The following is a 13,442-nucleotide window of genomic DNA, read 5'->3' as shown; positions in this document are numbered from 1 at the left end:
TAGTATTTGGGTGTTTTCCATGATAATGTTGTGTTTATTTGATTTGCAGTGTTCGTAAACGTATGAAGGTGACTTTTTGTGTTCTTTGAATCTGGTTTCCATTTTTCTACTTGTTTCTCCAATATAGAAGTCGTGGCAGTTATCACATTGTATTTTATAAATAATGTTGGTGTGGTGTTGGTCAGTGTAGTTTTTACACGGTATAAACCTCAGTTTTGTGCCTGGTGTTTGAATAAATTTGGTATTAACTGGAATGTCATATTTTGTTACTAGTTTTTGCCAAATGTTGGTTATTTTTATGCTGATGTCGGGAATATATGGTATGCAGCAGTATATGATTTCGTGATTTTTTAATTCGTGGGATATATTTACTTTTGTTAATTGATTTTGCTTTTTGTCTGGGTGTGTGCGTATAATGTTTTCTACGGTTTGTGGAGGAAACTTATTTTTGTTGATGAAGTATTGTTTTATCTTGTCTAATTCGTCATTAATTTTATCTGGCGAGCATAGTTTTATGGCTGTGTTTATCTGGTTTCTCAATATGTTGAGTTTTTGTTTTGTTTCATGTGCTGAGTCCCAAGGAATGTATAGTCCAGTATGGGTGATTTTTCGGTGTACTTCTGTTTTAAATTGTGTATCGATTCTTGTAATTTTGAGGTTAAGAAATGATATATTAGACAAAATAAAACAATACTTCATCAACATGAATAAGTTTCCTCCACAAACCGTAGAAAATATTATACGCACACACCTAGACAGAAAACAAAATCAACTAACAAAAGTAAAAATATCCCACGAATTAAAAAATCACGATAAAATTGACTTACCAAGTAGGGTTCATTGCATCCTTGTGCTCCTCTTTTTTCTTTTCCCCTTGTTTACTACACATTTCACAGATTTGGAATTTCGCGCAAAGTTACCCAACGGCTACCTGCGCTAGCCGTCTCTAATTTAGCAATGTAAGACTGGAGGGAAGGCAGCTAGTGATCACCACCCACCGCCAACTTTTGGGCTACTCTTTTACCAACGAATAGTGGGATTGACCGTTACATTTTAACGCCTCTACGGCTGAAAAGGCGAGTATGTTTAGTACGACAGGAATTTGAACCCGCGGCTATCATTTACGGGTCGAGTGCCTTAACCCACCTAGCCATGCCGAGCTTAAGAGTATATCTAATTCAGAAGTGATGAACTTCCCTTTATCTGATCTTCTGATCTGATTCTCCCATTTCTAGAGGTATCCTTCAGACGCTTTCAGGGAGAACGTCTGTCATCCCTTCGCACTAGTCTCGCCAGCTGGCGGTTGATGGTGTTGAATAGCAGCCTTCCCTCTTGTCTTACACTGCAAAATTAGGGACAGCTAGCGCAGATAGCCCTCGTGTAGTTTTGCACGAAATTAAAAGACAAACAAAAATTTCTTATAGATACTTCCCTTTCTCACGCTTCTAACCCTTTCTCGTTATTTTCCTGTATTGATAGCTAGATAGAGACAAATATTTCACTCTCCCATTGGAGGAGAAGTGACGCATGTTGAAATGAGAGAAATGTTGGAATAATTCGACCCAAATATGGGGGGAGGAAGCCAGTGGCATTTGTAAATCAAATGTTTGTCTATAGAAGGCAGTATTGGCGATAACGTATAAGCTTGTGAGAAGGGCAAATTTTCTTGTAGAAGTATGTCTTCAGTATAGGAAAATTATAACTTTTGGTTAAATGCTTCAGCAATAAAGATATTATTGTTGCACTTTACACGTTGTTATTCACATATTCATATGTTCTGTATAATTAGATTCTTTTAAAACTAAATAGTTATTTTTTTCCAGATATTAATGTTAACTTCTGATTAGAATAAACTACAGGGTGGCCTGTAAGTCCCTACCCAACCATATGTCTTATGTATCCAGTGTATCTGTGTGCAGTCCCTCATTCTCGCTGCGTAATAAGTACCCATATACTTGTCACAATACGCTCTTCAAGTATAAACGGGCTTACATCGTCCATATTTCTCTTAAAAAAAAAGAAGAAACATTTATAATACATGCGTAATTGAATATAATATAATAACATACGAATGGGTAGGGACTTACGGGCCATGCTGTACTTAGAGAAAAACCAAAAATAAAATTAGTATAGCTACTAAATTATTATTTTCATGTGTTTTAACTTATAAAGATTAGAATGCATTGTTTTATCGGATAGGTACCCACACTGTTAATTATATTTTCATCGATAAATCAAGTAACATCTCACGAAGTTTGGCCTGCTAAAAGAAATTTAGGTTACTTATACTTTATGCTATACTAATAGTTCAAAATACGTTATTTAATAAAAGTATGATAATCAAAAATACAAAACTGAATTATTAAACTTTCTAATGAAAATATATAAAATTGAAAAAGGGTTAAAATATACCCCGGAAAACATGTGCTAATAATTAGCTTCAAAAATTGTCATAGATGTAATACTCATTGAACAACATAAGATTAATAATAGTATAATCATGCATAATCAAAATTTTTCACAACTCTCTTTATAATCGTGTGAGAAATGAAAACTCATTATCCAACTTTAAAAGCTATGTCACAGGTTACTTTATAACTATGAAGTCAAGTAGAAGAACATTACTGATAGGGCAACAAGAAACAAATGCTTGTAAAGTTATCAAGTAATAAATGAAATAAATATCTGTATCATATAATAAGTAACAATAATAATGACATTTCAAATGAAATACAATGTTAAGTGTGAAAGAAATACAGTAAATATGCTATGCTGCATTTGTTTGTTATTGTTGCTCTTTAAAAGTGAATGCTATTGAATTGCTATTTTTATATTATTAGGTTGTCATTGTTTCTCTGTAGTAGCTTTTAATATTATCTGTTATGTTTTTCTTTATTTATAATATCAGTTGTCATGTTTGTTGTGTGTTTAATTTTTATAATTGCTTCATAATATTATATTGCTACTGTTGCTCAGTATTGTTAAAATTGTTATTGTTAGTTATTATTTTCTTTACAATGTTTGGTAATGATAAATTATTTTTACCCTGTAGTAGGTTGTTACTTCTTTCTTTTTACATTATAATACTTATAATTATTTTACTGTGCATAATTAGACTGTGATTTTTTCTCACTGTCAGCAAATTATGACTCTTTATACTAATTTAGTTTTATGCTAAAATTATAATCTTTGTAGATTCGACTTTCTTATGGCAACCAAACTGAAATCAGCTTGGCATTATCTGATGATTATGAACTAATTCATCATGTTGCAGTTCCAGGAAAACCATTCATTAAAAGTATAGCATGCGAGCTTGAATTAAAAGTAAGTTGTCCTTGATATTTGTGTTCTTTGATGTGTTTGAGATATAAAAAAAGAAACTCATAAGGTAATTAAAAAGCTAAAGTATTTTAAAAGTAAAAAGAAGTACAGTTTTCTTTCATACATACTACCTAATAAACTGTATATATTACTTCTCGGCTGAAATTGGTTATTCTTGTATAAATAGGTAGACATTGAAGTATTTAACATTCATCTTCACTGTGAGTATGATCACAGTCATACTGAATATTCAACTTTAGTTTTCCATATCTCTGATCACGTCTCATATTGACTCTGCTGTATGAATGATTCCAGCTCATATTATATGTTTAATTCACATTATCCCTAACAACATTAAATACTTTACACTTAACTTGACTCCATTCTATGTATGATCACATCTCATATATTCCACATTCAACTCACTACTCTGTATCTCTGATCCTAGTTCATACTCAACATTCAACTTCACTCCATGTATTTATGATCACAGCTGATATTCAACACTCAAACTGACTCCACTGTAGCTGCAAACATAGCTTCTATTCCATGATGATGAGAAACCCACTTGAAGTGAAATGTATCTCAGGACAGCTGGTATGGGTACCAGCCATCCATCCTGAGATACATAGCTTCTACTCACGATTCAACTTGACTCCACTGTATTTGTGATCATAGTTTATACCAAACATTCAACTTGACTCTGCTGTATCTTTGATACAGTTTACACCCGAAATTCAACTTGACTCTGCTGTATCTTTGATACAGTTTACACCCAACATTCAACTTGACTCTGCTGTATCTTTGATACAGTTTATACCCAGTATTCAACTTGACTCCACTGTATCTTTGGCACAGTTTATACCCAACATTCAACTTGACTCTACTGTATCTTTGATACAGTTTATACCCAGTATTCAACTTGACTCCACTGTATCTTTGATACAGTTTATACCCAATATTCAACTTGACTCCACTGTATCTTTGATACAGTTTATACCCAATATTCAACTTGACTCCACTGTATCTTTGGCACAGTTTATACCCAACATTCAACTTGACTCTGCTGTATCTTTGATACAGTTTATACCCAGTATTCAACTTGACTCCACTGTATCTTTGATACAGTTTATACCCAATATTCAACTTGACTCCACTGTATCTTTGGCACAGTTTATACCCAACATTCAACTTGACTCTACTGTATCTGTGATCATAGATTATATTCAATATCCAACTTGACTCTGCTGTATCTTTGATACAGTTTATACCCAATATTCAACTTGACTCCACTGTATCTGTGATCATAGATTATATTCAACATTCAACTTGACTCCATTTTATAGATGATCATGCTCGAATTGAAATCTTAACTTGACTAAACTTCATTTTTGACCATAGCTGATACTAAATATCAAACTTGAATCCATTGCCTTGATCATTATTCATGACCCCAATTTTCTGTGAAACAACTCTACATGGTTGTATTAAAATAATTGTTGAAATGTATGCAAATTTAATTTTTTTTGCATAATTTTTTCATCACCTTCTTTATCTTGTAATAAGTAATAAAAATTACAAATAAGACACAATCTAAGCCTTGGATGTAAACAGTTTTCTATACTTTCTTACTACTACTCGTGTATCACTCACTAACTCATTTTACTGTTAATTTATATTAGAAAATGAATGTAACATGTGAAAGAAAAACATAAAAGCTTTTCCATTGTTATTTGTTACTTGAATAAAATATAGCTTGAGCTATATGTAGATATTATTGGGTAGTGTTTTTAAATACTGTAATGGAACCAGGAAGAAACCAACAAGAGACACCTGTTGTTCTAGTAGGTTGTTTTCAAATAATTTGTTTTTCAAAACATGAAGTAACAGTGTTTACACACAGAAAAATTCCTTTTATATGTAAACATACTATTTCATTACGTAAAGATACTCTAAAAAATCTTAAATCAACAAAATAATTCTATGCATTTCTGGGGTAATATATAATTAGCATATCTAGTCACAACATGTATTTGGCTACTGTTTTGTTGCTACAGAAATATTTACGACAACATTTAGGGTTGGTTCCAGATTTCACAGGACTACCTTCCTGTTCTATATAATTTATATCACTCTGTATTAATGTAGCTTTTTACTGTTTTTTAGCAAATTCTTGTTCAACTTTTGAATATAAAGTATATAAAACTACTGTATATTTCTTGTATTAGAAACCCTGAATTTGAATAACTTTGTTTGTTGTATGTAGAAGATCTTTGAAGTTTTTATAAAATGAAACACTTCTCGTATGTTCTAATTAATAGGATGAAGATAATATCTCAATAGCAGTCCTTGAAATCAAACTAAAGCATTCCTTACTACAAGCAAATGTTAAAGTGATAGTGTCTCCATCTACTCATCAGAAAGATTTTACTCAAGAATTTCAACAGTGTGTGACTGGTGTGACACCAATTTTTATTTACTGTTACAGTGAAGAAACTCTATCAGAAAAGGTAATGTCCTGAGAAGACTAATAGTGATTATAATATTCATTGAATAAAGTAATTAACAAAATAAATTAAGTCCAAAGTTAGTGTCATGCACTGGGTAAAAATGTGATGTATGGGTAAGTCCATTGCTTAAATTGAAGAGAAATGGAGGGGAAACTATTATCACTGTTAAAATAAGTATTAAATTCTTATGTCTTATTAACAAAATCATGTGTTTAGGTTAATGTTTTGAGAGGAATCCTTCTCTGATTGGTGTAGCCTCAATGAATATATGTGTATATAGCTACAGTAATATTGATTTGTACTGTACCAAATGTTATTCTTATCAACCATTTGTAAAGTTCATTTTCAGTTTAGTCTTAACATTTGTTTAGTGTAAGTTTTTGTTAAGTTAGAATTTAGTCTAATTAGAGACTGATCATTAATTAAGTAGCATGTTACATTAATGTATTATTGTAATGGTTTTAGTTTCATCCTAAAGATGTCGTCTCCATGGTACAATATAATCTGTTGATTTCTCATAGTTTTAGCTTTAATGGCCATATTCCATACATTTAAATCCGTTCTCTTGCCCTATCATTCTTTGGGAATAATTTCTAGTAATTTGTTCATTTAAAGTATAGTTAAAAACAAACAAACTTGTTCTATGGTTTACTTTCACCTGAGTAAACAGTTCTCTAATTAGAGGCATTTGGCTAATATTTCTGGCAGTATACTTTTTCACACTGCAATAAAACATTTATTGTCTTGTAGTTTATTACTTCTCTTCTGTTTATCTAGTTCTCTGATTAATCCTGCCAGCTCTTTTAGTCTTCCATTAAAACAAGTTGGTGTTTCCATACTACTTGATCTAATGATCCCATAACCTCTTTCTACTGGGTCACTCCAAATCTATTTGATAAGGTAGCCTCTAATGCTCAATAGTTGTTATGGTTCTCAGCTGGAAGCTTTCTTAACGTTGCTAAGGCTGCTCTTTATAAATGGGCAATAAAGTAAAGGCTCACTGTTTGCTATTCCATCCAGTTACATTAGAAATTATTTCATTTTGAGCCTGATATATCTCCTAGAGTATATTCCCATCATATGTGGTATATAAATATGTAAGAAATTACATTTTTCCTATTTTGAAATAAACTAGTTATAAATTGATCAGTTATTACTTGTATGTACAGTTTTAACATAATACATGGTCAAGAAAGTTGTTAAGTTGTTTTTTTTTTTACCTTCTTTTGTTCCTTTGTAATTCTCTTTATTAAATTTAATTTGCTGAAACTCCTTTCTCTCGAGGCATTCAATACAGGAAGAATGAAAAGCGGTTGCTATGCAGTGAGAACATTTGGAAACACAAGGCTCAGTGATCAAAAGACAATGAGCTGTAGTTTCCAAAGGTGAAAGATGACTAGACAGAATCCTTGCCAGTGTCTAAAGTTCCTGAAATATCTCTAACACAGGCTAGTCCTTAAATACACAATAAGAGAAATCCTTGCACACTTTTTCAAATATTTCAGAGCCTGAATAATTTTTTCATATCAAATAGGAAGCCATAGTTAGTGTGAAATGTTTGGGGAAGTTGTATCTTGCTTTGATGCCAGCTGATATTGTTCCAACCAGGAGCTTGAAGTTTATATGCAAAAACGGCTCGTTTGGGCTGAGAAAACACTTTCACATAGAAGAGCGAACAACGTTTCGACCTTCTTCGGTCATCGTCAGGTTCACAAAGAAAGAGGTAACTGACCGGAAGCTGACCACATGTTTGAAAGGGGTTGTGTAACTGGGTGTCGAAATGTAGAGGGCGGTATTAGATGTTTGAATATATAATTTTATTTATTTTATTAATATAGGTATAAAGGCGTTCCTTTATATTGGTTTATTTTGGGTTTAAGTTGTTGTATAAGTAAGGCTTCTTTAATTTTGCGTTTGTTTATGTTTGTTTCTTTATTTAGTATTTGAGTGTTTTCTATGGTTATGCTGTGTTTATTTGACTTGCAGTGTTCGAAAACGTGTGAAGGTGACTTTTATGTTCTTTGAATCTGGTTTCCATTTTCTACTTGTTTCTCAATATAGAAGTCGTGGCAGTTATCACATTGTATTTTATAAATAATGTTGGTGTGGTGTTTGTCAGTGTAGTTTTACATAGTATAGACCTCAGTTTTGTGCCGGGTTTTGAATAAATTTGGTATTAATTGGAATGTCATATTTTGTTACTAATTTTTGCCAAATGTTGGTTATTTGTTTGCTGATGTCAGGAATATATGGTATACAGCAGTATATGGTTTCGTGGTTTTTTTATTCGTGAGCTGTATTTACTTTAGTTGGTTGATTTTGCTTTCTGTCTAGGTGTGTGGGTATAATGTTTTCTACGGTTTGTGGAGGAAACTTATTGATGTTGGTGAAGTATTGTTTTATTTTGTCTAATTCATGGTTAATTTTATCTGGTGAGCATAGTTTTATGGCTGTGTTTATTTGGTTTCTTAGTATGTTGAGTTTTTGTTTTGTTTCATGTGCTGAGTCCCAAGGAATGTATAGTCCAGTATGGGTGATTTTTCGGTGGATTTCTGTTTGAAATTGTGTATCAGTTCTTGTAATTTTGAGGTTAAGAAATGATATTTGTTTGTTTTCTTCCTGTTCACATGTGAAGTTGATGTTGGGATGTATAGAGTTAATGTGATTGAAAAAATTAAGTATGTGTTCTGTAGATTTGAATCCCGCAACCGTGTCATCTACATATCCGTACCAGTATAATGGTGGATGTAATGCTGTGTTAATTGCTTGTGTTTCAACTTGTGTCATAAAATATTGGCTAGAACTGGTGATACTGGGTTGCCCATGCTTAGGCCATTTGTTTGTATATAGTTTTGGTTGTTGAACATGAAGTTTGTCTTTATCGTGGTGAATTCTATGAGGGTTGCTAACTGGTTACTGGGAATTTCTATAGTTGGGTTAGGGTCTCGGATATAGAGTTCTAAGGCTATCTTGCAGGCTTCAGTGGTTGGAACTTCTGTAAAGAGGGATATAACATCGAAACTGGCCATTAAGGCTTTATGATTAAGTTGATTTAGATTAGACTTGAAATTAAAAGAGTCTTTGATAAATGAGCTGGCTGATGTTACATATTTGGAGAATGCCCATGCTATGTATTTACCAAGGTATACGGCATCCCCAAACCTCATAAACCAGATTGTCCATTACGACCAATAATGTCCACATATGAATCGTTTAATTACAACCTTGGTAAATACATAGCATGGGCATTCTCCAAATATGTAACATCAGCCAGCTCATTTATCAAAGACTCTTTTAATTTCAAGTCTAATCTAAATCAACTTAATCATAAAGCCTTAATGGCCAGTTTCGATGTTATATCCCTCTTTACAGAAGTTCCAACCACTGAAGCCTGCAAGATAGCCTTAGAACTCTATATCCGAGACCCTAACCCAACTATAGAAATTCCCAGTAACCAGTTAGCAACCCTCATAGAATTCACCACGATAAAGACAAACTTCATGTTCAACAACCAAAACTATATACAAACAAATGGCCTAAGCATGGGCAACCCAGTATCACCAGTTCTAGCCAATATTTTATGACACAAGTTGAAACACAAGCAATTAACACAGCATTACATCCACCATTATACTGGTACGGATATGTAGATGACACGGTTGCGGGATTCAAATCTACAGAACACATACTTAATTTTTTCAATCACATTAACTCTATACATCCCAACATCAACTTCACATGTGAACAGGAAGAAAACAAACAAATATCATTTCTTAACCTCAAAATTACAAGAACTGATACACAATTTCAAACAGAAATCCACCGAAAAATCACCCATACTGGACTATACATTCCTTGGGACTCAGCACATGAAACAAAACAAAAACTCAACATACTAAGAAACCAAATAAACACAGCCATAAAACTATGCTCACCAGATAAAATTAACCATGAATTAGACAAAATAAAACAATACTTCACCAACATCAATAAGTTTCCTCCACAAACCGTAGAAAACATTATACCCACACACCTAGACAGAAAGCAAAATCAACCAACTAAAGTAAATACAGCTCACGAATAAAAAAACCACGAAACCATATACTGCTGTATACCATATATTCCTGACATCAGCAAACAAATAACCAACATTTGGCAAAAATTAGTAACAAAATATGACATTCCAATTAATACCAAATTTATTCAAAAACCCGGCACAAAACTGAGGTCTATACTATGTAAAAACTACACTGACAAACACCACACCAACATTATTTATAAAATACAATGTGATAACTGCCACGACTTCTATATTGGAGAAACAAGTAGAAAAATGGAAACCAGATTCAAAGAACATAAAAAGTCACCTTCACACGTTTTAGAACACTGCAAGTCAAATAAACACAACATAACCATAGAAAACACTCAAATACTAAATAAAGAAACAAACATAAACAAACGCAAAATTAAAGAAGCCTTACTTATACAACAACTTAAACCCAAAATAAACCAATATAAAGGAACGCCTTTATACCTATATTAATAAAATAAATAAAATTATATATTCAAACATCTAATACCGCCCTCTACATTTCGACACCCAGTTACACAACCCCTTTCAAACATGTGGTCAGCTTCCGGTCAGTTACCTCTTTCTTTGTGAACCTGACGATGACCGAAGAAGGTCGAAACGTTGTTCGCTCTTCTATGTAAAAGTGTTTTCTCAGCCCAAACGAGCCGTTTTTGCATATAAATTTCTCAACAGGTGGGTTTCTCGTCATCACTGATTATCAGGAGCTTGAAGAAACTACTCAACCTCACTTCTTGGATCAAAATAAAATTCTGCACTAGCTATTGTGGTGGTGGTGGGATACTTTTTTGTATTAGATTCTGTGCATAGGATATTCAATTGGAACATCTGGTTCTTTACAAACCTATGCAACTCGGGTTTTTTTTGTGTCCAGAAGGAAACTGCATCAAATGGCAAAAATATACAAAAAATATTACTGCATACCATTGGTTCAGTAACACACAAAGTTTGTTTATTTTTTTGGTCTTTCACTGGTCTCCAGATAGTAGTTTGGGCAGTCAAGATGCTGATGACACTCTGGATAGCGTAACAATAGTGATAACAGGTTTAGACCATATGAGTACTCCTATTTCATGTGTTATAGTAAATAATATTTTAAGTTGAATTTCTTGAATAAATGCAGAGAGAGGTTTGACTAATTTGATAATTACAATTAGAAATTATTTTGCCAAATATTCAATTTCATCATTGATACTCTTTCCTACCTTGTTGATTTTGTATTTCTATCATCTCCGCACTTTGTAGACATATTTCGTTGCACTTCTCCAGTTTTGACATTGCAATCTTTCTGCACATCTCAAATACTGTCTTTGAACATGTTTTCTTGTGAAAAGATCATCTAAATTAAAATATTAAGCATAGCTTACAACAGCATATGTATGAAATTATTAGTAGAGTGTACCCTTCTTTTAGTACATTTATAGCATTACCATTGTTATGTTATTACAATACAAGCATTAAGTAAGCCAAGGTAATGTAGTATTTTCAAGTTAAAATGATTTTCAGCAAGCATCAGATAGTATGATATAATAGCAGGGTGGACCAGGTAGTAATAAGACTATTCAATGCTTTATAACTTGACTGAGTTTTTTTAGTGTAAGTGAAATGATGAGGCTCACAAAATTTAACAAAATGAACACAATCCTTATTATGAAACAAAGAAAGGTAAAGTGCATCATACATAGTTGCATACACAGAACAATAGTCTCTCCAACTGAATTATGACTAGATCCACAGCTTTCTTTTTCTTTGGATAATTTTTTTCTAACTCAACATGCTAATCTTAAAGTATATCTTTATTTGGAGAACTCCATGCAAGTATAACTCTGAACTAAGAAACTACTCAATATCATCATTTTGTTACCTTTGTTTTCTCACTGTATTTGTTGGCTGTAAGATACAGAAGATGTTGTTTCATGTAGCAAAGGATATTACAGTCATAATAATTTCAACTCAAATACTATATATATCTGCATTATCCTCTCAGACAGAATAAATATGGAAAACCAAAAACAGAACCAAAAGCAACTGGATCAAAGCAGTCTTAATAACTTTCAGTACCTTATGTTTGTGTTAAAACTGCATAGAAACAGATTAAATGAGAAATTTAAAAGAGAGGTAGAAAGCATGATATACCTATGTATAACAGTGTTCATTTCTATGGAAAATTCTTAATTTGAAAAATACTACATTTTGTACATGTAAGATGTATGTATAACTGTGAATTATTCAAAATTATTTACAAGAGGATAAAGATTTCAATTAAAGATAAAATCATAAAGTTCAAAGATTAAACTTCTATTGCAAACATAAAACTAAATATTATTAACACTCCTTGCTCCTGTTCAAATCATATTGTTGATTACAGTAATATTAACCAAAACAAAAGGTTCTTAATGAATTACCTGATTCAAAAATTGAGATTGTAAAAGAGATTGAAACAGTATTTGTTAAATAATAAATTAATTTTTTATTTCCACATATTCATGTAGCAGTGTATTATAATTAATATTTTAAATTTGATAACTCACAAAATAAATATAATAAAAAAAGTACTGAAAATCATTTTAACAGCTACATGACAGTCTACAGAATCTACTCCGAGACCAAAATCACTGCTTATTAAAAAATAATGTGTTTTGTTGACTATATACATTGATACATTGATCAAAGCTCTTTTGTGAGTGGAATTCATTAATAAAATTAATCAATGAAAAAAAAAGTAGATGACAATTATTTCTACATTTTTTACTGAATAAAATAGAGCTGATTTTCATAGAAACTGACCTAGTAATAACTTTGGAGACAAAATTTTCTTGCAAATACTGGTGCATAAGATGAATAGTGTATATTATAACTTATTAACAGTTTTGAAAAGAAGACAAATATTTGTTAATTAAATTATCCTAAAGTACTTTATTTTGAAAATAAAAAGTAATTTGAAATTATCATACTGTACAACTGTGTTTGTTAATTCTCATAGCTTACTGGAATGTTTATACATCAATCTTTTGTGGGTAGGTGAGGTAACTGGTGTATTAAAAAGATTTTTCATTATAGGAAGTGACAGAGTTGCTTCACTTGAAGAAGTTAGCTCCTACAGATCCAGTGTTTTTTATCTGTTCCAAGTCATCTTCAACATGGGAACTAACAGAATCTGAGCAGCATACATACGTTACTCAATCATCCAGTCATCGAAGATGCCGCCGTTACTCTTGTCAGGAGTATCATTCACCACATCACTTCCCAATAGGTCGCAGGAGAGGAGAATCAGTGGGATCTAAACTTCAAAATGTTCCTTTAACTGTTTATCAACAGTTGTGTGCCTTGGGTTTTTTAAACCTCTTGCCTTGCAGAAACAAGGACAAGTTACACAAATCTCACAGTGATCAACTAAGGGTTGAAAGTGAACTAGTAGAACAGTTTGAAAACTTTTCCAGGTAATTGTAAATCAAATGTAATTCTTTTATTCTGTGTTGTACTTTAACCTTGTCATCTTATAGCTAGGTTAAATGTTTTAT

General features: G+C 32.2%; 1 protein-coding gene across 2 annotated transcripts in view; it reads left to right on the top strand.

The window, feature by feature from the left end:
* LOC143250562 (dual serine/threonine and tyrosine protein kinase-like) overlaps window positions 1-13,442 on the top strand; it is a 75,033-nt gene that overhangs the window by 28,043 nt on the left and 33,548 nt on the right. For both annotated transcript variants that reach the window (XM_076501301.1, XM_076501300.1), the window contains exons 3-5: window positions 3,196-3,324; window positions 5,643-5,831; window positions 12,982-13,361. In XM_076501301.1, the coding sequence (XP_076357416.1) occupies window positions 3,196-3,324; window positions 5,643-5,831; window positions 12,982-13,361 (698 nt within the window). The remainder of the gene's footprint in view (window positions 1-3,195; window positions 3,325-5,642; window positions 5,832-12,981; window positions 13,362-13,442) is intronic.

Source organism: Tachypleus tridentatus, chromosome 5 (assembly GCF_004210375.1).
Source record: "Tachypleus tridentatus isolate NWPU-2018 chromosome 5, ASM421037v1, whole genome shotgun sequence".
Classification (NCBI taxonomy): Eukaryota; Metazoa; Arthropoda; class Merostomata; order Xiphosura; family Limulidae; genus Tachypleus; species Tachypleus tridentatus.
The sequence above is the reverse complement of the archived record's forward strand: the minus strand, read 5'-3'. Positions and strand labels throughout refer to the sequence as shown.